The sequence below is a fragment of the Lontra canadensis genome, unplaced genomic scaffold, assembly GCF_010015895.1.
Source record: "Lontra canadensis isolate GAN:19392208 unplaced genomic scaffold, GSC_riverotter_1.0 scaffold130, whole genome shotgun sequence".
NCBI classification, from domain to species: domain Eukaryota; kingdom Metazoa; phylum Chordata; class Mammalia; order Carnivora; family Mustelidae; genus Lontra; species Lontra canadensis.
In genome coordinates, this window is record NW_022631124.1 from 3,416,241 (window position 1) to 3,441,370 (window position 25,130).

The 25,130-nt window shown below is 52.7% G+C and overlaps 1 protein-coding gene across 5 annotated transcripts in view; it reads right to left on the reverse strand.

Moving 5' to 3' along the window:
* The window catches only part of EDAR (ectodysplasin A receptor), an 89,833-nt gene that overhangs the window by 25,105 nt on the left and 39,598 nt on the right, over positions 1-25,130 (reverse strand). The window contains exons 1-4 of one of the 5 annotated variants that reach the window (XM_032842412.1): positions 7,150-7,503; positions 6,388-6,456; positions 5,544-5,666; positions 4,608-4,789 (exon numbers count right to left, since the gene is read on the reverse strand). In XM_032842412.1, the coding sequence (XP_032698303.1) occupies positions 4,608-4,789; positions 5,544-5,666; positions 6,388-6,438 (356 nt within the window). In that variant the 5' untranslated portion in view covers positions 6,439-6,456; positions 7,150-7,503. Of the gene's footprint in view, positions 1-4,607; positions 4,790-5,543; positions 5,667-6,387; positions 6,510-6,755; positions 6,840-7,149; positions 7,504-25,130 lie in introns of those variants that run through there. The other 4 variants (XM_032842413.1, XM_032842411.1, XM_032842410.1 and 1 more) reach the window with 4 other exon arrangements.

Sequence of the window (25,130 nt, forward strand, 5' to 3'; positions counted from 1 at the left end):
CATCTGAAGGGAGTAGATGCGAGGTGGAAGCCGGCCAGCAGAAGATGAGATGGGCCATAGCCAGCCATGGGTAAGCTGACACCCAGGCAGGGGGCAGAGGCAGGCTACAAAATCCAGCCTTAGCTGTCTTTCTCTTCTCCTGTTTTTGTTCCTGGTCCTCCCACACAGCCTTTCTCACCAGGAAAGCTCATTGTTCTGCCAGCCTCTCAGCCACACACTGGTGCACAGCACAGAGGGCAAAGGAGAGGGAGAGCATGCCTGCCAAACCACAAGGGGGCCAGGGCCAAGGTAACCTGTGGCGTTAGGAAGGCAGCTCTGAGGAGGCCTGAGCTGCGGCCTGGCAGGCACGAGGACTCAGGAATGAAAACAGCCTTTCCCCGGGCCACCAGCACCAGCTTACCAAAACTCCTTTACTCTTCCCCTGTGACACAGCATGAGAGCTTTACTTGTTCCCTAGACTTAGGGCGGGTACCAGGAGGTGGGAGACCCTGCGGCCCTCCCCTGACACGCACCAAGCTCCACAGAGCCTATAGAAGGAGGATGGGGGATGAGAGGTACATCAGGGCCCTTTTGTGGCAGTGGCCTCGGGGGCTGGGAGTGACAAGGTCAAACTGGAAACCAGCTACACCTTCACATCCGTGGAGCAATGTGAGGACACACTGCCGTGCAAGTCGAGATGTGTCTCCTCACCCACTCTGTGTGGCCCTCACCCACTCTGCGAGGGTGCTGGGGGCCGAGACAAGGTGTGGAAGAAGCGGGTCGCTTTTCTCATGGAGCAGGGAGGGAGTTACTCAAGACTTCAGAGCTGGGAACACCCATTTAAGAGTAGAGTATAGATGTCAGCCTCCCCACTAATTCTACACACAGTTATCTTTTGAAGCCTTCTAGAGGCAGGGCACGCACAACCACTGGCAATCCTCTTTCTGGGAAATGTATGAGGGCCAAAGAAATTGTCTTCACCGCCACAGAACAGCCCTTCTTGTGACAGCGCTGACACCTGCACTGGTCCCAGGGCTGTGCTTTCTGGTGAGAAAGTATCTGTGGATCGAGGTAAGGATGAAACGGGCTGCTCCAAGTTCATAATGGCTGCCCCTTTTAGATCACCTGGAATAGTATCATGGCTGTATCTCCCAGACCACTGTGGGATGCATACGTGGTCTGGGCCACAGCTGTGCGGCTGGGTCAGAGCTGGCAAGGCTGAGGATGAGCCTCTGTTCAGTACCTACCCTTGCTCCCCCTCTGTGAGGCTGCCTCACTGGAGGAACCTGTCTGGACCAGTGGCTCCTACACCATTAATGCAGAGATGACTTCCAGATCTGACCTGAGCTTTGTACCTGTTTATCCATCTATGTGTCAGATACCTTGGTCTGGAGGCTACAACCACCTCAAATGCACACATGCATCCTCCATCTTCCCCCCCCCTTCTCTCTGCTAATCCTAATCCTCCTGTATTCCACCTCCCAGCAAATGGCATCAATGTCCTCACAGCTGGCCAAGGCTGCCATCTGAGATTCCTCTTCAAGATCTCCTCCTCCGAAACCCCTATGCCCTCGGTCTGCAACTCCAATCTGTGCTATCTATCTTCTAGTGAACTCTCAAATTTTTCCTCTCCCTCCGACTTCCAAGGCTCCCATCTGGCCCCAGTTCTCACAATGCCTCTGGGCTCCATGTCTTCCCTACGCAGCACATTTTTCCTCGCTGCTGTCAAGAAGATTGTTCCAAGGTACTGCCCAATCGTGTCCTATCCCAGTTTAAAGTCTGCATGGTGGCCTGCTTCAGCATCGAGCTAAAGACCAGTGTCTTCCACATCATTTTCCAGAGCCATTTTCTCTCTGGCCCCCACCTCCCCTCGCTGGTTTCTTCATACCTCCATGGCTGCACCTTCCATGTCGCCACAGGGACCCTCATCTTCACATCCCACCAGGTTGCTTGCCCCTTTGAGCTTTGCCTTGAATCTCTTGGAGAGCTCTGTCTTAGTTCTTAGCCTGACCAACTCCACCATCCCAATGTCACCTTAAGAAGTCTTCAGAGACCCCTCCCGACCCACCTACCTAACCATGAAGGGAGGGGTCCTTCCTGGACTTCTAGAACACCGTGTTCATCCACCGCACAATGCTGGGGTCACTGATTTCCTTGTCTCACTCTCTCACAGAAATGAGGAACCATGTCTTTCCTCTTGGCCTTACAAGCGCTGACCTGATAGCTCACGGGTCAGCACTTGGCCTTACAAGTGCTGACCCTCTTAGCTCACGGGTTTACTAAAGCAGATGCAGGAGCAGTTAGGCTAGGCTGTGATGGTCAAGTCAGCTCCTCACACTGAGGGGCTCTCAAATAAGTGAGGATTTTGAAAAGAGGATTATTTGCTTTCCAAGGTGAGCATGGCAAATGTGTGCGTGCTTTTCTTTGGCATACCTATAGTTACTCCATGAAACTCTGCCTTTCTTTCCTGAATTATGTATCTGCACCAATAAGAATTAGTGATGATGAAGTTCCAGGAAGCACACGGGTTCTCAGTAGCCACTTAATGGGAAGACCATGCTGAATTTCTCTCCTTTAAGCACAGCACCTGTGCACCAGAGTCTCTCAATGGATGTTTGTACCATTCATTGGGTGGGAATGCCTAGCTTCTGCTTCTTCTAACATGTTCCTTTTGGTGAAGCCTGCACTAATGCAATAACCTTAACAACCAAATTAAAGACTGTCAGCTATAGAACTTTTATTTTTATGATATTCTTTAAGAGAACCATCTAATATCTTCCCTAGGTATAGCTATCTGCTTTTTTTGCATATTGAAAAACAAGGCTCCACAATAAGGTTCCCTGCTTTCTTTATTCATTTGACCGATGTGTTTGAATCACATGCTGTGTCAGGGACACTGACATGGGGTTGTCAAGCAGATATTTGGAAATGCAGGTCTGTAGCTCTGGAGGAAGTTCTGAACTGAAGATAGAACACTGGAGAGGGTATGGGTGGGCGATGGTCACCAGCAGAAAGAAGCCATGGGAATCAATGCTTCTCTGTAACAAATTTGAACTAAGATTTTTAAGATCTCATTTTAAAGAGTTACTCACTTTCAATCTATTCTTAGGTTGGTGGGTCTTTCTGCTTTCTTCGCATTTCCTTTTTCTTACAAACTAATGCCTCGTGTTCTTATTTGAATGTATCCTTCTTACATTCTTTCTTCTCTTAATTCAGTATAGTGATCCAGAAAGATATGGTGCACAAAATGGTTTTTTTCAAAGTATGGTGTGCTATTCAAAATGCCACTACTACCATGACCACCACCACCTCTATTATCACCACTGCCATCATCACCACCACTGCCTCCATCATCAGCACCTCCATCGTCACTACTACTGCTTCCATCATCACCACCACCACCTCCATCATCAGCACCATCTCTTCCCTCATCACCACCACTGCCTCCATCATCAGCACCTCTATCATCACCTTCACCACCTTGATCATCACCACCACTGCCTCCATCGTCACCACCATCACTTCCATCATCACCACCACCACCCCCATCATCACCACCATCACCTCCATCATCAGCACCTCTATCATCACTATCACCACCTCCATCATCACCACTTCCATCATCACCACCTCCATCATCAGCACCTCTATTATCACATTACCACCTCGATCATCACCACTACTGCCTCCATCGTCACCACCATCACCTCCATCATCACCACCACCACCTCCATCATCACTACCTCTATTATCACCATCACCACCTCCATCATCAACACCTCCACTGCTTCCATCATCACCATTGTCTCCAGCACCAACATCACCTCTATCACCACCATCACCATCTTCATCATCGATACCACCACCACCACCTCTACCACATCTACCTCCTCTACTACCACACTGTAGCCTTTGCCACCGTTTTGTTTTTATCTGTAGCCCTTGCAAGCACTGTGCTGTGTGGCCACTAGAGGGAGGCAGCAGCAAGAGCCGAGGCTTGGTAGATCCTTGGTGTCAAGCCTGCGCTTCCCTCTTCCAGGCGGAACTTGGTAATGTGTCCTGCCTGTCAGAAGGAAGAGTTTATCTTTCTTTCAAGCTAGCTACATTTTCATTTTGATTTTTTGGGAAAACTTTTGATACATAACAGAATTGTGGTGGAATTATAGCTACCAAACAATTCACATATTCCTATTAATAGCTTTTACCCTCAGATTTTTCCACAATACCAAAAAACACTGGATTTATACAGTGTATTATACAGTTTATTAATTTTCTTTTCTTCAAAGCATTCCACACGTGTTATCTTAAGGTATTTAACAAATTTGTTTGATTTGGGTTGTTGGGAAGATATTATCGTGATTCTGACTAACATCCACTTAAGAGACATGGAAGCTGGGCCTGGGTGGGCTGCCCATCCTCTAGGTGGCGGGACTGGCCATCCCAGACCCCATGCTTCCTGACTCCAGAGAGGTGCCCCCTCCCTGCGGACCCGCCCCCTTTAGAGCCAGTGGGAGTGATACTACACTGTGGTCAGAGGTGCTCATGTTCCCTGGGGCCTCGCCAATGGGACATTTGGGCCTTTCTGCAGGACGCATCCTGGGGGGAGGCCTAGCAGTGGCCATGCTTACCCAGGGAGACACGGCCCGCACTCAGCATCATTCTCCATGTCCCCTGGCGTCAGCACGGTGGCCCGGAAGAAGCCCTCGCAGTCCTTGTGGCGCCTGCATATCTGGTAGCCTCCTTTGGAGAACTTCTCTGCTGGGCAGGGGACGCAGCCATAGTCCTCGTCTTTGGTGCCGTAGCCGCAGGACTGGCCAAGGAACAGGACAGAGGAACACAGGTGAGTATGCCAGCCGCACCTGCCGTGACTCCACCTACGGTCCTTGGGGGCACTGGCACACCAGGCACGCTGGGCACACTGGTTGCTTCCAGAAGCTTCTCTTGCTGGGCTTTGGTTTCCTGACCTGTCCTAACTGCAAGCCCCCCGTGTTCCAACTCTGAGCTCTTTTCCCCAGTGCTCCTGGGCTTCAGATGTTGCCGCGCTCCCCGGGGTCCCTGAATAGATTCGGCCAGCTGAGGGGTTGCCCTGCCAGTGACATAGCCCATGGCTTCTGACATTCTTAGCTCTCTACGACAACCCTGAACGCTGATGCTGGGGGCCTTTCTCTAGGCTGAACACCAAGCTGAGCCTCTCGCGCAGGAGAGGGAGACGCCGCGCTCAGGAGTCAGTGTGCCGCTACTGCGGGACATCAGTCATGCCTCCTGTTCAGACGCCCTGAAACCCATCTGATCCAGGTACAATAGGCAAGCGATTGTCCTCTAAAATAAATGGACACAGCTCCCGAGAAATCTGTCACAATGGCCGGCTTTCTCTGTCGCCAGGGACGTGCCATTCCTGGGCTCACTGCTGCTCAAAACCTTTAACCGGGGCATCTGAGGCCCATAGGCAACCGGCCTGATTTAGCTCGGGGACCACACATAGAGCCATACACACGCGCCGGTGACAACCGCCGTGTGACGGAGGACAGCTGCCTGGGCCCCAGGGTGGCTGGCAGGGGCCTTACCAGGTAGGGCTCCTCCCCCGGGCCACACTGCGGACACTCGTGGCACAGCCCCGTGGTCTGGTTGTAGTACTCGTTCTCGCCGCAGTTGGAGTACTCTGCTTTGGCCGAGCACAGCAGTGACACCTGCCACGAGAAAGGGTGTCTTTCCAGCCTCTGTGCCTCCTTAGAGACACGCACGCTTCCTCGGGGAGCACCCTGAGCGGTTCTGCAGGGGAAGGAGCCTGGGTGGGGTCCCCTGGGGTTCGGGTCCCTCTAACTGCAGCCACTACACTGGGCAGGCTACCCCGCTTCCTGCCAGCTGACCTCACTGCGGGTCCCCCTCACCCCTCCATCAAAACTCCATCTCATCTTCGAGGCCTGTTCCAAACTCCTTTCACCCACCAACTCTTGCTTCCACCCTCCCCAAGGTCATGGAGGAGGCGGCCCTCTTCCCAGAGCCTCTGGGAACAGTGGATTTCTGTCACATGCAGCCCCTTCTCTGCAAGAAGCCTGGGTCCCTCCTGGCAGTGGGGCCATAGGCGTGGTGCTCACCGACAGGCGTTGGGTTGCATATATTGCAACACAAAGAAGCATTTAAGGACCTTTCTCTATGCGGAACCCTTGAAAGGGAGCCACCAAGCAGTCTAATCTGAAGGGAGTCTTGCTCAGTGTTCTGCACCCTCAGCAGAGCCCAGCGAAGGGGCTGCTAGCAGGTTCCATCCCACTGCACAGCTGCACAGACTGACATGGAAGAGGCCGAGGATCTGGCCTCCGGTAGGCTGGCAGGCAGAGGAGCTCCCCAACCCCCAGCCCCTGGGCCTCCTCCGGGGTGCTGTGGGTGCTCACAGCGGGAGGGTGCACTTACCACCAGCACGGGGAGCCACGGCACACGCTTGCAGCCTCCCACGTAGGCCATCTGCTCCCACCACTTTGCCTGTAAGACACACTTCATAGCACCCAGGGGCCTGCATGGCCTGGCCACAGCCTAGCCCCCTTCCTCAGTCCGGTGGCTGCCACCATGTCCCACTGGGGATAAGGGGTCTCCCCGAAAGTGGGGCAGGAAGCAAATACAACATAAAAGCAAAGGTGGATTTTAAGCTGAGGCCCAGGCCCCTTGGGCTGACTCCATCCGTGGCCCTGCCAAGATCACACCCATCCCAGGGAGGAAAGACCAGAGAGCATGGAGGGCCCATCATGGAATACAGGGCAGTGACCAAATGTTCACCCATGCACAGAGTCTGAAGAAGCCTGGTCTTACACGGAGCGTAAAGTGGGGGTCCCAGCAGGCCCCAGTCCTCCTGCTCCGGGTAATGGTGCCAGGACTCAGAGTCTGGCCCAGCCCATTGCACTCACTGCCAGCCCTGCTGCCAGGTTCTTCCTCTCTCTGTTGAGAAGAGGCTGTGGTCAAAGTGGTTAAGAGCACACGAGTCTGACCACTTAATTTTATAGCCAAGACAATGGAAGACCATTGGGTGTAGTGACCTGTCCAAGGCCACACAGCCACTTATGGACAGAGGGTGATTATGGCCCAGGTGTTCAGGTGCTTGATTTGAAGGAGGAGGTATTGTTTGTCATTTCTCCATCGTGAGGATGGGAGGCCTATGTTTCTAACCAAAAGCAGTCTTACCTGGGAGCCTGCCTGTACAAAGACAAGAGACGGGCTCGTGGGAGGGCTCACGTCCCTCAGTGGCCACTGCTGGTTCACTGCTGTCTTGCTTTGACAATTCCAGACAAAACAGCATGCTCTCTTCTAATGTCTGGGTTGTGTGAGGAATCTTCCAGAATAAACCATGGACTCAGACAGGAGTCAGACCCCCCAAGAACATGTACCCTCTAAGCCCTCTATCTGGGTGAGCCGTGTCTGCTCATGGAAACCCATAATTCCCAATACCACACAAAAAAGACTGTGGAGGATAGCTCAAAGCAGGAGACCTGACGAATGGGGAAATTCACTCTTGTTTCTGGAGAAAAGCCTTGACCTTTGTTCTTCAATACGGTATCTTTTTTTTTTTTTCAAGCACTTTATTTATTTATTTGTTTTAATTTATGAAAGACATAGAGAGAGAAGGAGCAGAGGGAGAGAATATCCAAGCAGATTCCCATGGAATGTGGAGACTCAGGGCTCCTTCCCATAAGCCGTGAGACCATGACCTGAGCTGAATCCAGGAGTCACACTCTTACCCGACTGAGCCATCCAGACCTCCTCCCCTGGAGTGATATCCACTGAATTTTCAACGAAGATTTTTTTAGCAGGGGTGGAACAGAGTTGGGGTGACTACGGACCAAGGAGGGTTATGGGGAAGTCTCCCTTTCCATAAGGTTCTTAGCTTCAGAATGATGTACAAGCGTATGGGTGAACTTTGTGATCAGAAAAAAAGGCAGTAAAGACATTTCGCTTTGGGAGGAAGCATATGATTGCTCTGAGAACAGGCAGAGAAGGATGTCTGGAGCATGATTCCAGAGACAGAGGACCCACTGGAGACACTGGGGAATGGGCAGTGCCCTGGGGCCCTGGATCTTTCCCCTGCTTACCTGAAGATGTTCTCACCGGTAAGTAACATCAGGGGGCCTTTGGAAGGGTTAGGTTTCCAATAACTCTTGTTGAGATACAAAAGCTGCTTTTTCTCACCTGCTGGCATGCTTGCTATTTTGCAATTCAGTGCCACATTTACGTTTGAAACACACTAAATGGACTAAGGCAAGATTAAAGCACCCAGCCACCCCAGCAGTGAACTTCTGGGTGTTTTCCTTCTAGCAATGGAGCAAGCTGGGGCAGGCAGGGAGGGAGGCGGAGGGAGGCAGAGGGAGGCCTGACCTGCAGTCCCGCCGGGGGAAGGGTACGGTACAAACAAAAGAACCAGCTCTCTGCCCGACTGACAGCCTGGCCTTTGCTTCGGAATGGGGGGTAGCAGAAAGGAGTGCAGGCAGCAGGGCCAGAAGCCCTCCCCAGGAGAGCTGCAGCCCTGGAGGCCTTCCAAGAACAATACTAAGGGTTTCTAATTTAATTGACTTCTAATTATAGCTGAGTCTGGGAGGGCTTCCCTGTAAACATAGAGAAAGGGCTGGGCTGGGTGCACCTTAGTGTCAACCTGGAGCATTTATTGAGAGGCTCGTTAAGGAGGTTTCCAGGCGAACCCAAGAAGACAGGAAAGAAAAAAAAAATACACAAGGGGAAACAAAGTCTGTGGGGTCGGGTACATTTCTGGCATGTCTACCGGTTCTCCAAGAAGGTGACTGGGCTGGGGGAGGAAAGCGGGGGAGGCCTCTGGTTAGGGTTTCATTTCCAAGGCCTGACTTCCCCTGGAGACGCAGCTCTGCTCTCTGGAGCCAGCCTGGCCTGGGAGCAGGGGGGCCCAAGCTGCTCCCAGAATTCACCTCTTGCTTGTCTTTCCTTGGGGGATTCCCAGTGCCCCGAGGAGGGCAGTATCTTAGCCTGCGGGCTGTCAGAGGTGTGAACGGAAGTAGCTGAGTGTAGACTCCCACAGTGATGGAGACACGCAGGTGGCAGCAAGACAAGGCTCTGGCTTCACCGCACAGCTGTCCAGCTGCCGGGCACCCTGTTCAGGGGGCTGCAGGGGAGTCCACCACCGCCCCCCAGTCTGGGAAGGACACTTGCCTTGTCTCATGGCCTCGTCTTTGCAGCCTCGTGCCTGTGGCCATTTTTGTGACAACACAGAGACCTGGGACCGGGTGAGCCGTTTGCAGGAAAGCATGGCCCACCCGGCCCTTGTTCACAGCTTACCCTGCCTCCCATGGACTGTACCATTCCTTCCTCAGTACTATTTCCTCCTAGAACAACAACACAACCATGAAAACGACAGCCGGTGACTGTGGACCTCTGACCCCTGACCAGGCACTACTTTGGCTTAACCCTCACCACGCCCCCACCCTCACCGCATGAGCTCTCAATCACGGTCAGAGGAGAACAGGCTGGAACCGTGGGACCACGTGGAGGGACGAGTGCTGCTGGGATTACTGGCACGTTTCTTTTCCTCTCCCTCTGTGACCTCAGCCTGCAGCCTCAGACTTGCTGTTAACCAAAGAGGACAAAAAAAGGGTGGTGATTCAGAGCAAGGGCTGAATCACATCTTGGCATGCTGTGTAGTCACTCAGTGTCTCAGTTATATAGAACTTATCCATGAAACGGGCATAAGACGAATGCCTACCTCATGTGGGGGAGGAAGGCAGGCCTGACTATTCCTGAACTTGAACTTGGCCTCTCCTGCTGTGACTACCACCTCAGCTCCAGCTGGACATTTACCGCACAGGTCTTCCCTATAACATCCTCACTTTGTGGCAAGACTTCGGCTGACACCAAGGAGGCTGACTCTGGAGACCCGGGGCTGGGAGGAGTGCTGTTGGGCACCTGGTTCGAAGTGCTCCAGGGAGAGCTTGGGGCTTAGCATAAAACCAGAAGGTTCAGGGTAGCTGGCAGAGGTGTGGGCCTCAAGAAGCTTATGGTCTGTTAACCTGGAGCGTTGAATGCAGCTGAGACATCAACTCTGAGGTGTCGTTCTCATAGCATTCCAAACCTTTCCAGTCAGGGCCAATTCTGGGCTGTAGGTGGAGGACTCACACAATGAGGCCCACCTCCTGCCCTCCAGGTGACTGGGGAGTGAGGGGGCCAGACGGTCACCCACAGCTTCGGGCCTGGAAGTCCAAGAAGCTCAGGGGCAGCCCGTGGTATGCAGGACAGGAAGGGCCTGATTTGTCCTGTTGGGCTATTTCAGCGATAGACCCTCACCTGTGGCCATTTCAGCCACTGACTGAAGTTACCCACGGAGACCTCTGACTAGGAAGAAGCTATGGTGGGCAGGCAGCCTGCTCCTTTGGAAGCACCTGACCCATTCTTGGGGAGATCAGGGCAGCCAAAGTCTCACAAAGGTCTTGAAGGGCAGGTAAGAGTTTGCGTGGAAAGAGGTAGGAAAAAGGTCTCCCAGAAAGTATGAGGAGGGGCCCCACGTGGCTGGAGGCAAAGCCACGGCTGGACCAGAGGGGTAAGCACAAGGTCAGAGGAAGTCCAGGGGCTGTCATGGTCCTCGTGCACAGGCTGGGCAAGGCAGTGATAGAGTGGCAAGCTCACCTTCCCAATGCAATGCCAGAAGGAGCCAGTCTGGCAAGAAGTATGTGTCACAGTGCCACCCAACACACACACACACACACACACACACACACACACACACACACACACATACACACACACGTATCACTAAGTCACGTGAAACAACGGTATCCTTAGTGCACACTGTTGGTTCGGCGGGCTCCGGGAGTGAAGGAGGAACAATAGAAATGACCGCTGGGGCTGCCATCTTCCAGCCCCCTACCCCCCCCTTCCTTAACCCTTGACTCTCCCGCCAAAAGAATGTATGCCCAGGTCAGGTCTCCACAGGTAACCCGATACCTATGCAGGAAACAGAAGTATTAGGACCCCGCCCGCCATACCCTCCAATCACCAAATATCCTACCGTATATGGATGTGAGCCCATGCCCTGCCTTGGCACGATAAAAAACCCCTGCCAACTCCCTCCCAGTGCTACTTCCCCGATTCAGCTTTCCAGAGTCTCGGAACCTTGCCCGAGGGTGCCCACCTCCTCCCGGCGCGACTTTCCTGTCTCCCCTTCTCCTGACCCTGAAACTACCAGAGAGTGCCTTTAATAAATCTTGCCTTGTACCTATGTCGCCTGGTGTCATGTTTATCTCGCCTATAAAACCTTACACACACAGTGGACTATGATCTAGTCCATCCTATTATTCTCCTTCCATGGGAACAATGGCGGTAGCTGCAGCCCACGAAAGTGACTGGGGAAACCACCACGTGTAATCCGAAAACCACTGGTCTAGATGAAGACAAGGCAGGAGGGAGGAAGCCTGCAAGGAGCTGATGGTGGCCCGATCTCAGGGGGAGCCAGGAGGTGGAAAGGAGGGCGTGGAGGGTCCAGGACTTAAGGAGACAGGTTGTCAGAGGGGACAGAGCATCGAGACTGGCCCGCATCTCTGCTCAGCTCCTGGGTGTGCAGGAGGTGTGTGAGGCTCCTACTGAATAGGAATGGGGCAGACGGGAGGTGTTACAAATGTGAACACATTGAAAAGCCTGGAGGGCCTCCAAGAGGAGGCAGCCTCTGGCAGCTCACATATGAGTTGAGCTTGGGAGAAAGATCTGAGCAAGGGAGAGTTTATATGGCTGTCACAGTGTCGGTTTTAATAGGCTGTCCCGCGCTGTCATGTGGCCAAGGACCTGTTCATGAGAAAAGGCCCTGGTCTGGGCCTTGGGGAGGGGTGGAGCGCGAAACAGAGGAGCCCCTGTCCTCGGGAGCCTTCCTTTCTCTGGATAGAAAAGCTCCAGGCTGGAGACCACTGGATCACTCCCTCCACTCCAGGAGCCTTTCTGGAGCTCCAGAGAAAGCCCAGGTTCCCACAGATGAGGAGGCACAACCCTCTGTGCTTATGGGGAGGGAAACCGGGGACCAACAGACACCGCAGCTGGCAAAATGATATGAATGCTTGCAACTTTTCGGTAAGTTGGAAATGATTTCAAGATACAAAGGAAAGAAAGGACGCCACATGCCAGCACATAGCTGCACCTCGACCACAGTTAACGGAGAGCTGAAGAAAAGTCTTGATCGTTTGGAGATAAATTGCTCCATGGCCAGTCTTCCAGAGAAGACAAGAAATGAGGCCTGTGCCTGTAGTTGCACGTGAAGCAGGATGGTGTGAAGAGAGAGGCTGTGGGGACTCGCGGAGCTGCAGGCTCCCTGGGGGGTCCTCACTGGCCCCTGCAGCCCAAGAACCTCGGCGCTGGGTCCCCATCCAGGCAGAGGGTGCAGGGATTGTACATGCCGGACGGTGCTGACCTGCTGCCTAGGGCCCCTCCAGTAGCACACCCTGTGCTCGCTCACTCCCTGAGGCCAGGGGTGCTTGCTGGTGGTGTCAGCACGCAGTATCAACGGTCCTCCTTGCTAACACCTCCTGAGGGCTAAGTACCTCCCGGACAGTAGGCTGGGCACTTTAGCCTGTATTAGCCACCTAATCCCCACTACTGCGGAGCCAGTAGGGACTTCTATAACTCCGTTTGCTCAGGCAGAAACCAAGGTGCAGAGAGGCTGTGTAACTTGTCCAAGGTGGCACAGCAGTGGGGCAGAGCCAGGATTTGAACCCGCATAGTCTGTCCCCACAACCTGCTCCCACTGCTTGCTACTGCCCCCCTGGATATAAGCAAACACAGTCCAGGCTACACACGATGTAGACAAATATCTTTTTATTCTATAAAGATTTTATTTATTTATTTGACAGAGAGAGAGATCACAAGTAGGCAGAGGCAGGCAGAGAGAGAAGGAAGCAGGCTCACCACTGAATGGAGAGCCAGATGTGGGGCTAGATCCCAGGACCTTGAGATCATGACCTGAGCTAAAGGCAGAGGCTTAACCCACTGAGCCACCCAGGCCCCCCAAATATCTTTTTATTCTAAGGGAATGACAAGGTTCATGGGACTGTGGGTTCCCATGGGGGCCAGTCTCAGGTTTTGTTTTCTTGGTCTCTTGGTAGTCCTATGACCCCAAGGGGTAGCACACATTCTCCTCCATGAAAATGGAAGAATTTGGCTCCCTTTCCAACTGAGGGATTGCTATGAGGAATGCAGGAGACCCCAAGCGTGGCAGGGCTTAGTGACTTGGAAACACCACTAAGGGAAAAGCTGATGATGTTCTTAGCATTGACTGTTGTGTGGCTGCATCTCAGACTGCGGGAGGGGATTTGACCTTCTTAGGTCTGAGTTACTGAGGGCAAGGCTGGGAGTTACAGCCCTCTGCACAAGTGGCTTAGAAAGAACAAGAATGCCTTTTTCTTTCACAGAATTTGGCAGTTTCACACACTCTCTCCCACACTGGCTCCTAGAAGGGTCCTTAGACAGTTGGTTCCCGTGTTCTAAGAGCAGCAGGTCAGGAAGGTTATGTGGGTGGTCTTCTCAGGAGATGACATCCTGCCTTTCTTTCTCAGAAGCTCCCTGTGGTATTCCTGCCCTTTGGTAAGACCACATGGCTAGCAGAAGGATTCTGCGTGCTTGTGTGGAAGGATTATGGGCACCTGTCTTGCCTTGGGGACTGGATAACCGGCAGGACATGTGAGGTATGGGGAAACATGATATTTGAAAGCCTTCAGGGGTGGAAGAGGCTGCCCATGGACCTCAGGCCTTGGCCTTCTCACCCTTGGACATGAGCAGAGTGGGAACAGCTTTCCTTTCACACAGCCACATGCAGAATGGACCTTTCCTCTGAGTCTCAAGCTGGACTGGATAGTCAGGTAAGGTTGAAATAAGGTAAAATACACCAAAAGTCGTATCCATCCAGCCTTGCTGCCCACCCCCCCTCCGGGGGGGGGGGCGGTCTCTGGAGCCGCAGGAGCAGCACCACCTGGGAGCTGGGTGGAAATGCCCAGTCTCAGGCCCCTGGAGGACCTGCTGGTTCAGGATCTGCTTTCCAGCCACATTGTGTGGGGGGTGAGGGTGGGAGTGGGGGCGGGTCTGTATGCACCTGAAAGCTTGAGGAGTGCAGCTCTAAGGACCTCCACTAACTTTTTACTCAGACCTTGTTTGATTTGTCCTTGCAGACCCAGGCAAGGGCTTCTTCTGGGTCTCTCTCTCCTTCAATTCTGATGTTCTCCCAAGGAACAAATGCTGTCATTGGCCTCACCCCACCCTATACTATGCACTAGACATGGGGACTCACTCATGTGCTTCTTAGTCGTATTCATTTATCGTTTATGCATCAGCAATTGTGAGCTGCTCCTGTGTGACAGACACCCCGGGGACTGTGACAGACAGACAAGGGTCTTGGCCCAGGACATCTCTGTGCCCAGGAGACAGACATAGGACACACAATTACATACAGAATGTCAGGCCACTTCTTACATTTCTAAGGGCCACTCCATGAGGTTCATTCCGGGCTATAATGGGGTTCAGGGCGGGCCACCCCCACATATGCACTTTGGCATATTATTTTGAATTTAAGTTACTCAAGAAACAGCTGGTACAAGAAGGGCACTTTGACCCTCCTTTGTGGCCCTGAAAGCGGAGACAAAGCTCCCCAGTGAAAGGTGCCCTCCCTGCACAGGTGGAGACATCCTTATTGCCAGAGGTAGGAATTCAGGGCCAAGAAGGCAGAGTAAACAAAGCCTTTACTTGTTTACCAGCCCAAGTCCAAAACTTCCTTGTCTTGTCCATCCCTCCCTCATTTACATTTCCGTCTAAAAGGTACAAAGTTGCTTGCTTTGGCCACTTGAGTCTCCTGTTTTTATGGGCTCCTACAGGTACAAAATTAAATTTGTTTTTCCCCTGTTCGTCTGTCTTTTGTCAACTTAATGATCAGACCAGCCAAAGAACCGAGAAAGGAGGAGAGTAAAAATTCTCCTCTCCTACAGCAGTTTGCCCTCGGGATGACCTTCACCCTCAGAAGGCTGGCTCTGCCTCAGCAGACACTTGTCATCACAGCTGCCTCCAGGTAGCTGGCAGGCACCACGGCAGGAAGGAGGCCCTGCTCCGTATTCGCTATCACCTTTGGAACAGACAGTCACGGCTAGGGCCAACAGACAGCTGAGTCTCATGGCTTCACCTTCTTGATCCCGTAGGGCCAGCCCTGGAATGTGAAGATGCTCCTTCTTTCCGAAAGGCTGCTTCTCTCTGGGAAGGTGGTATAAACCACACAGCCACACCTTAGGCACTGCCCGCCCTGAATCCTTGGGAGGGGGCAGAGCCATGGGGCTGGGGAAGCATTTGCATGAATGAGGGCTTCAAAGTTACCTTTTGAAGCATGAGGGTCATGTTTTGGGCCCCTTCCTTCCCTCCCATGGGCTCACCTGCCAGAGAATTCTCAGAAGGTGGTGCTAGCCAATTATGTCCCCTCATCGTCATCCAGCAGCAGCGACTCGGGACAGAGGTCCCACTAGTCTCCCAGGGCGCAGTGCTGTCCTTTCGGACCACATTGCGGGGTGGGGGATGGGAGACAGAGATGGCAGGGTCTGTGGCCGGCCCACCCTGGTCCTCTGCACAAGTGCTTTGTGGAGAGGCGGGGTGCTGGCAGCCGCCTGTGTTCCGGGGAGGCCGTTCCCTGCTCCCTGCCCACCCAACACTACCCTCTCCTCCCGGGCCTCCCACACTCTCCCCTCCCACAGAAGGCTGCCCCGGGGGGAAGGCTGCTGGTGGCCTCCTCCCCACACATCCACAGGATTCCTTTGCTCCCCAGACTCCCCAGAAGGCCTCCACTTCCCACCAACAGAGACAGACCTTCGCTCACCCTCCAGGAGTCTGTGGAGGTCATTATCAGAGCAGCTGAAAACATTTCCATTTGATGTGATTTATTGCTCTCAGGAAGCACCCCCCCCCTCCCGCCCCAGTTGGATAGTGCTAATTAGCGCTGGATTGTGAAGAGCTTAACTCATTGTCTTTCACTTCTGTTTCAGTCAAGTCTGTCTCACTGGAAGCGCCTGGAAGATGTCCTGGGACAGGCCATCCCATTGCAACAGGGGACTGGGGTCTTGCAGGCACACTGGCCCATAGGGCGGACCCCGAACTTGCCGTCTTGGAACTTCTTAGTGATTTTTAAAGGTGGGGCACCCCATTTCCATTTTGCACAGCCCTGCAAGTTCAATGGCCTGTCCTGTTCTTGGCCTCTCTGGCCGGGCAGGCAGGGCTGTCACACAGGGCCTGCTGCTGGACACCCTCCCGCCCCAGGAAAGTGCAGCCAGGGATCAGGAAGAGCCCAAGAAAAGGCGCAGAGGCACTAAAACCTTGCCAAGGCCTACAGGCCCTTCACTGCCTCCCGGGACTCAGGAATGCAATCCCAGAGGAGCGGAGAAGGAAGCCCAGAGAAATTCCTGCAGTGCCGTTCGTTCGTCAGGGTATCTTAGAGCTTTAAATCACACCACAAGAGGATTTTAAAGGGCAGTCTCCATTCTTTTTTTTTTTTTTTTTTTTTTTTGAAGATTTTATTTACTTGAGAGAGAAAGACAGAGCATGAGCAGGGGAAGGGTTGGAGGGAGAGGGAGAAGCAGACTCCCCTGCCGAGCAGGGGCCTGATGCTGGGCTTGATCCCAGTACTCTGGGATCATGACCATAGCCGAAAGCAGATGCTAAACCCATTGAGCCTCCCAGGCGCCCCAAGGCCAGTCTCCATGCTTGACCACCGCAGTGAGAAGCTTCTAACCAGAGCTCCTTGGTGGAGGTTTCAGGATCATGGCAGTTTAACTGAACTTTACCAACATCTCCGGGGTAGGGACAGTGTCCATGCGTTGTCTCAAGGATATAATTCCGATTGAAAACATAGACACATAATGTATGTGTATATACACGTACATGTACAGACGTATCTATACATGTGTGCATATACATAACAATATTTTTACTAAGGTCAAAGATCTTTCCTTGTCTGTTGGAGGCACCGTGCTCAGGTGCCAGCCAGCTGCACCCACTAGAATTTACTCTTGGGATAATTCTAGGGCTCCAGATCTTGCCTCTCATGTCAGCCTATGGGATCTTGGAGTGGGGCCGTTGGGGGCTTTCATCATAAGATGATCATTTCATGCCTTTCGTACTCTAAAACGATTAATAGGGCACAGGGTTGATGGGTTCTCAAGGAGAAGCATGACGAGTTACCCTGGTTTCGCCAGAGTTTTGGGGGCAGGTGGGGTGATACACAGGGAGGGTGGGAAGAAAGTGGAAAGGGGCAGGGGGCCAGCTGATCAGCCACTGGGCAGGAAGGCCAGAGGAAGTCTACCTACTCTGCTGGCAAGCCACAGACAGGGCCCCCCACAGAAGACCCGGCAGCTGGGATAACCCGCTGGGCTAAACCCCTTGGGTGGCGCTTTCCCACAGGATATTGGCAAAGGCTCTGGTGCTCTGAGCTGAAGATTGAGAATGAGAGCCCCTACATTTTATTTTTCAGTTTTAATCAAAATAATACTCAGAAAATAGACACTCTTGCATAGATAGGATGGATGTAACACACGAAACATTTATTTCGGACTACTTTTAGCTTTTCCCTTTGAAGGATCACTACTAATACAAATAAGCATGTCAAACTATTTCAGATTGTATGGGGATCATTAGCTCTTCAGCAGCAGAATCCGGGAAGGCAGCAAAGAGCAAGGAAACCAGCATTTTGGGCATTTCTGTTCACATCACATCTTTCTGTGTGACTCACCCGTTCCTGTCAGTTTTCATTTTCCTACAGAAAAACCAGCGCTGATGGTAATTGTTTATGAAGTGCTCTAGACAGCCATGGCCTGAGAACGCTCCCTAAACACCAAAATTATTATTGTTGTTTGTCAGACGAGGCCCTGGCTTCTCAGAATACTAATTACATCATTCAGCAGGTGCATCTGCATTTGTGCACAGAGAGCTGGGGCTGGAGCCCAAAGAGGAGGGGAGGTCTCTCCTACATTTGGGACAGGATGTGGTGCTTGGATACTTCTGCAATCCTGATGGCTCGCTCATGAAGATAATATGGCCAGCAAATATCCATCGCGAAAGTTCAGAGGGAGAGCAATTATCCTTACCCGGCGCTCCTGCTGTAAAGATATGTGCTCACAGTTTCATTTCTATTTCATTTAGTGCCTCAGAGCTGAACGGATCTTGTAGAAGAGATAAAGTCAGGTGAAGCTTTAAAAGAGTGCCTATTTTATTGCCTTATCAAAATCAGCAGAAGGCATTTTGAGGGTGAAATCAGGGAGGTTATTGTAACTCCAGTCCATTACTTTAAATGACACAACAAAGATTTTCTAGGGCTCTTATATAAACATATAAATAAAATTTTGTTGGGACGTAATAACAGCCACTCTCCAGAGCCTCAATAGGCATGCCATCCATCCTTCCATCTGTCCATCTGTCCTTCCATTCATCCATCCATCCGTCTCCCCATCCTTCCGTACATGCAACAGTTATTGGACACCTACTCCAGACCAGGCTGAACAAACAAACTAGCATAGTCCCCACGCCAGGGGTGCCACATGAAGGAGGCACAGTGGGATGGACACGGGTGGAGGTGAGGGATGGGGGCAGCGGGAGCAGGGGACCAGTGGGGGAATCAGGAAGCCTGCATAGACGGGGAGGGGCTGCTGGGCAGTGGGGATAGTCTGGCATCACAAAAGCCAGGGACAGGGAAAGGAGGGAGGATGGGCGTGGACTGAGGCCTGGGCAGGGTGTGCCCCACTGGGGCCACTGAGAGCTGCAGAGCACTCCTTCCAGGTCACCGCTCTGTCCCCTTCTCTAAGCAACAGAGAGGTGAGTTACTTCCTAACCTGAGTTCTAGAAAAATCGAGAACTCCTTCTCCTTTTCTGGCAAGAGGTTACTGTGCTGGGTTCTCTCTCAACTCAGTGGCTTTATTTCTTTGCTCCCAGCAGCTCAGTGATAGCTGGAAAGCAATGCTTTCAGGCCACCTGTCACTCCCCAATCCAGCCATTCTTCCTGGGCTTGGGTCCACTAGAGAACAGGGCTCTGGCTGGGTTAGGGAGGTGAGGCCTGATGCATGGACTTATCGGAAGCACCCGATTTTACCCAACAGCACAAGAAAGACGAGAACATAAAAAAACAATCACCGGAAGACACACTGCGAGAATCCTAAGCCATGTCAGCCAAGTAAGAGACATTAATTTGACGGTGAAGATATCCTTTAAGTAAAGGAAGTTGAAGGAGATAAACCACTTATTGGCACTGGGATCAATAGATCTTAAATTAGCTACAAAGCTGTGGCAAGCAATGAGGCAAGAAGGATCCAAAAATTGTTGCTATTATTATTTGCCCCCGAGGGGCCCTCAGACAGCCTGCTGCTCTCTGAGGATGGTTATTGTGGGTAATTGAGACGGCTCCCACTTGGGTGGCGGAGGCTGGGGCAGGGGGGCCTCCCAGACGGCTGTCTGAGAGGAAAGGTGAGCTGAGGGTGTGCGGAAGGCAGGCGAAGGGCAGGCGCTCATAAGTGCCTACACCCCCCCCCCCCGCCCCCCCAATCTGCTCTACGCTTCACACCTCTCTTTGAAGTCTGAGCCCAGAGAGACAAGACGGCCCCCTGTTGGAGAGGCCTTTGCACTCTGGGCTCTTAGGAGGCCCTGAGCCTCAGACAGACGCTGGCAATGGAGGTGGTCAGGGCTTCTAATCTCTTCATTGTCTGTAGCCAAAGCCCAACAGCATCGTCACGCAACGTGCGTGTGGAGTGAGGCTCAGAGCGAGAGAAGGGTGGCTTCTGAGGCAGTGAGCCCTGTCACTGCATGCGTGCAATGTGCCGCACACTTATGGCCACCTGTGGGTGGGCACATCCAAGGGGGGACAGTTCAGCGTGACTGAAGCCATGTTTCAGAGTCCCCAAGTTTCCTAAGAGCCGCTGGCTTACTTTTCTGGTTATGGGTACATACTTCTAGCTTCTTATCACTAAGACTGTGCTTTAAAAAACAATCAGCTTTACTGACGTGTAATTAACTCACAGTAAAACCCACAGGCTTCCCGTGTGCAGGGCGGTGACTCTGAGGCTGTGAATGCTGTGTACGCCATGTAACCGCCACCCAGTTGTGACACCGACAGTCCCATCGCTTCTAGAAGGTCTTGGTGCAGCCTATTATCATCTGCCGACCCCACTGGGCCAGTTTCGAAAGGAAGGATTGGTTCTGCTTGTTCGAGCTGTCACGGGAGTGCAGCCATGCCACGTGCATTCTCTGTATCTGGCTCCTTCCACTGAACGTGATTCCTTGTTTCCTCCAGGTGTGGGAGTCCCTAGTTTGTTCCTACCAGTTCCTAGGTACTGATATACTACCACGTTTATTCATTCACTTGTCTGATTTCTTTTTGCTCAGCGTACATTTTAGAAGTGATTTTCGGTTGTCTCATGGATGGCGCATCTGCAGTGAGTGACCTAAATATGAGGCAGGTTCCCAGCACGGATGCTCCGGGGCTTGGTCTAAGTCTGTTCTAGACGCTCCCAGAAGAGGACTTTCAGTTGCCTCTAGTCACAGAGCTGTCTGGAAGGAACCACCCCAGAGCTTCCAAACAGCTTCTACTGACCTGCTCCTTTCGAAGGACTCCCCTCCACCCCTTGCCCTGGCCACCCACAGCCCCACTGATGGCTGCCACAGAGAGGCAGCACGCCCGAGGTGAGGGTCCACAGATGAAACCTGCAGGCCCCTCCCACACCAGCTCGAGTGTGGCCAAAAGTGAAGGAGAAGAAAAATGATAGCATTTGCCCAAAGCTAATTTAGCGATGCTTTCCGGTCACTTTGGAAAGATTGCTGGTGTAGTACTGAAGACAATGGCCTGTTGGCCACCATAAATAGTCATCCTCAACAACATTCTTCTGTCCTGTGATGCTTTTATGGTCACACATGGAACCAGCTCAGAGAAGAAGCAGACACGGTGCGTGCATGTGATCCTCACTTCCGAGGACGCTGTGGTCCTGGGGACCTGAGAGGCTGGGAACGTGTGTGTCCAGGGAGGTGGAAGCAGGGCTATGTGCTGGGTGTGGGGAAATCAGCGGGCACAACTCCAACTCTGCTGCAAGGCAAGGTCCCCCTCTTGAAGGTTCCTTTCCAGCTGGAGAAAGCAGGGGCCTTTTCTGTGACCTTTGTCCGATGAAAACCCGGGGAGTGCCTGAGAGGAAGGTTTCTTCAGGCATCGTGTTTTGGGAATGGAACCCTCAGGTGTGTTTGTTGCAGGCAGATGTCTTCTTAGCCTATTGGGAGTATTTATGGAGAGCGTACCCAGCGCCAGGCCCTGTTCATACACACACTCTTGTTTAATCCTCTGAACACTGCAAGGTAGGTCTTCACTATTCCCCGTTTAACTAGGGAGCCAACAGAGGCTCAGAGAGGTTGAGTCACTCGCCTGAGGCCACACAGATTGAGGCTGGAGAGCTGGGCACAAACCCAGGCTTGCTCTACTTCCCACCATTCTGCTCATCCTGGGAACAGGGGAGCTGTAGAGAGAGCCACAGAGAGAGCAGGGAGGGGACGGGGTAAGAGGGGCAAGTCAGGACAGGAGCCCAGTGTCAGTGCAACGTGAATGGAGACCTGTGAGAGCTGGACAGTCTTCCGGAGAGCGCTGCCCCTGCAGCCTCGCTAAGTGGGTCTGTTGTTGGGAGCGGGGCTCTGTACCCCCTCTCACAGGGGGCCTTTGAAGACTCCTGCAGCCTCTGGCTTCCAGCGATGGCTTCCTGTTATCTCCTCTCCCCTTTCAACACTGCGCCAGCACCGCGGCTGCTTCACTCCCGGGCACACATGCCGTGGACTCCCATGAAGAGTCTTTGCCCTGAGAACCTGGGGAGGCCAGCTCTAACACAACCCACGGGCAGCAACACAGACATTCTCACGTGCCCGGGCTTTGAAGTCGGAGTTTGTTTGTTTGTTCCCGAGCCCATGGATCTCTCCCTGCTCTTAGTACTGGGATCAGCCGCACCTCCCGCCTTAGTCTCCTGACGTGGAAACGGCCCAGCGCAGGTGGCATTTCCGCCGGCAGCTGACCTGGGTGCGGGGCCAGGAACGCGCTCTCTGTGCCCCTCTGAGAGGCCCTTTTGCCTGCATTGGAGTCCCAGCACGAAGCAAGCAACTTGTACACTTGGATCCTTCCTGTCAAACTCAAGGTCTTGTTCTACCGGTTTGAAAGAGGATTCTTTTTCTTTTCTTTTCTTTTTTTTTTTTTAATGTTCTGTGTTCAAGCACAGTAACAGGCAAGCCTTGGGGAGGGTGAGCTAAGGAAGGCGCCCTGTGGGTTCATCGGAGCCCCCCAGAGATGGATCCGCTCTGATGAGCCTTCTGGGAGACCGAGGAGTCCCTGGGGCGGAGACTGAAGCCCCTTCTCCATGGCTTCCTTCACTCTTTGCGCGGCTAGGGTGTACATGAATGTGACACAGACTGTGCTGTCACCACTTCCCCGTCTTGCTCCCACCCTGCACCTCTCTTCAAAGAGGAGGAGCTGGAGTCACCGTATCCTTTTTAGAAAGCGACTGAAGGTAGTGCGTTGTCCTTGCCCAGACGGGTAGCGACTAGTCTGGATGACCCAGGACCCACGTGAGGAGAGCCACCACAGGCTGGGTAGTGCTTGCTTTTGGAAGGAGATCTTCCCAGCCTAGACTGTGGCGTGTTTTCCTTGGCTGGGGCATGGAAGGAGAGCGGCAGGAGTCGGCCCTTGCTCTGAGCGTCCTGGCTGCTGCTGTCCGCTCTCCAAGCCTGGGAGATGGGCTAGTGGGCTCCCTTCTGTGCGTGTGCATGGAGTGTGCCCCGCACTGTGCCCCAGGCCCCGTGGGACATGGGTGACCACCAGCCAGCTCAGCAGTCCCAGACCTGGGCTGGGAGGGGTGAGCGGGGTGGCTGAGCGGGTGGCCTGGCTGGATCCGCCACAGGCGGCACTATTTCCCATGAGCCACAGCCCTGTACTCTTGACGGAGGGTAAGCTCCCTGAGCCTCAGTCACCTTACAAGTCTGAAATGGTGGGGACACAGCGCTGCCTGCCTGCCCGCTTCTCTGATGAAAGGATGAGATACTCTTATGCAGAGGCATCCTGATGTGAAGGCTCCATGCAGGTACTTACTCAGGAGTGTGCACAAGCAAACACCGCCCAGCTATTGAGGAGCAAGCCCTCCTCTGTTCCGTGGGAATGGTATTTTCTCCGAGAAAAGTAAAATAGACCGACCAAGCCTGAAAGATGTTGGCCATGGAGCCCACACTTTTGCCTTTAACCTGAGACAGCTGTTACGCTCACAGTGGGTGAAGCAGCGTCTCCTGCTGGGGAGGACGGCAGGCTGGGGAGGATCAGAGCACTCACACACTCAGTAGACCTCAATGAAGACATGCCGAGCTCAGTGCTTGGTTAGGATGGGCGCAGACGCCCACACCCCTGGGGCGCTGCCCGGAGCAGGCACTGGTCCAGTTGCCACATCAGCCCACGAGGTGGTCCTGCCGGGGTTCCCACTGTGTAGATGAGGCAACTGTAGCACCGTGCATGATTGGACCTTCCTGAAGTCACATGGTTGGGCTGAGTGGCCGAGCCAGACACCTGGCTGCAGAGGCCACACTCTTACACCACAGACCAGGGATGTGGACCCAACCGTGAGGAGCTGACATCTGGGGAAGCACAGGGCCCATGGTGGCTCTGCTTATTTATAAGTTCTGACATTTCCCCTAGTAGGAAGAAGCGAGGGTTTCCAGGATCACCATAGTATATGAATTTGGTGATTTCAGGAAATTGCACCCTGCCTTCTAAACCAAAAAGGGCCTGAGTGCAGTTCATAGCTTTCCGGCCTGGGGAAAGCCTCAGAAGCTGTGACTGCATCCACCAAGATGCCTCACTGTCTGTGCCGAGGGGACAGGAGTCCTCATGGAGGGTGAATGGCTGTGTGGCCATCAGCCAAACCAAGGCAGTGTGTGTGGCTGAGCCCTCCCGAGCCCACTCCCTATTCTTGCTCTAGTGGAGCTCTCTGTTTATTCCAGGGGCTGATAAGGAATGTTATGCCAACGAATCCAAGTACACAACAGTTAAAGACACCTTTTATTAGGTGTTTCATTACATATTTCACTACTTTGGCAGTCTGAATGCTATTTATTCCCATGCCAACAGCCCTAAGATGATGCCAAAGGATTTGGAATTATAGTATGCTGGTATTAAAATGTAAAAAAAATGTTTAAAGCCTGGAAACCTGGTAATTAGTAAGAAATATTAAATTCTTAAATAGTGAAAATGTCTCTTGAGTTTTTAGGGGAGCTAATTAGAGGTCGGGATAGAAAGAATATAACTTGGTTTATTTGGACCACCAATGTTTTACATGTCAGCCAGCAAGAGTGCCAGGAAAGAGAATCTTGAATGATTTAAAAATAAAAATACAGCTAATAAAAATGATCTATATATATTTTAAAATGGCGTGGATCCCAAAGGGAGAAACCAAATATGGTAGACACATGCAATGGAATACTAGTTTGCATTATAAAAGGGGGAAACTGACGTGTGTCACACAGCTGAAGGATACCACCCCGAGATAGCCACCAAAGACCAAACACCAGGTGACTCCACTGATGTGAGGTCTCTCAAGTTGCCAGATGGAGACAGACTGAAGGATGGTGGTTGCTGGGGGATGGACAAGTGGGGATGGGGAGCTGGCAGGTCATGGGGACAGAGTTTCTGGTGGGGAAGATGGAAGAGTTCTAGAGATGGATGGTGGTGATGGCTGCTTTGTAGAGCTTTTGCAATCCACCAAAGCTTTGCAAAACAGAGTTTTGGAGATGCTGGCTCGGGCTGGTGTGTGGGCCTGTGAGTCTGCCTACTTGTGAAGGTCTGTGAGGACAGCTGCTCTCCTGCGTGGCCACCTGTGTCTCCCCTAAGGGCAGCAGGCCATACCCACATGTAAGTACAGCTGTATGGGTAAACCCCCGGGAAGGGTGAGCAGAGAAAAAGGGAAGAGAAGTGCAATCTAAAAGGCCTTGTCTGCCTGGCTTCATGGGGCAGGTAGGATGAGTATGATGTGAGAAGGTTTTGAAGTGGAGAGGGGTGGGAATAGAGAATAAAAGCTTAAAAGGCGGGGCATCTGGGTGGCTCAGTAGGTTAAGCATCTGCCTTTGGCTCAGGTCATGATCCCAGGGTGGTATCATGGAGC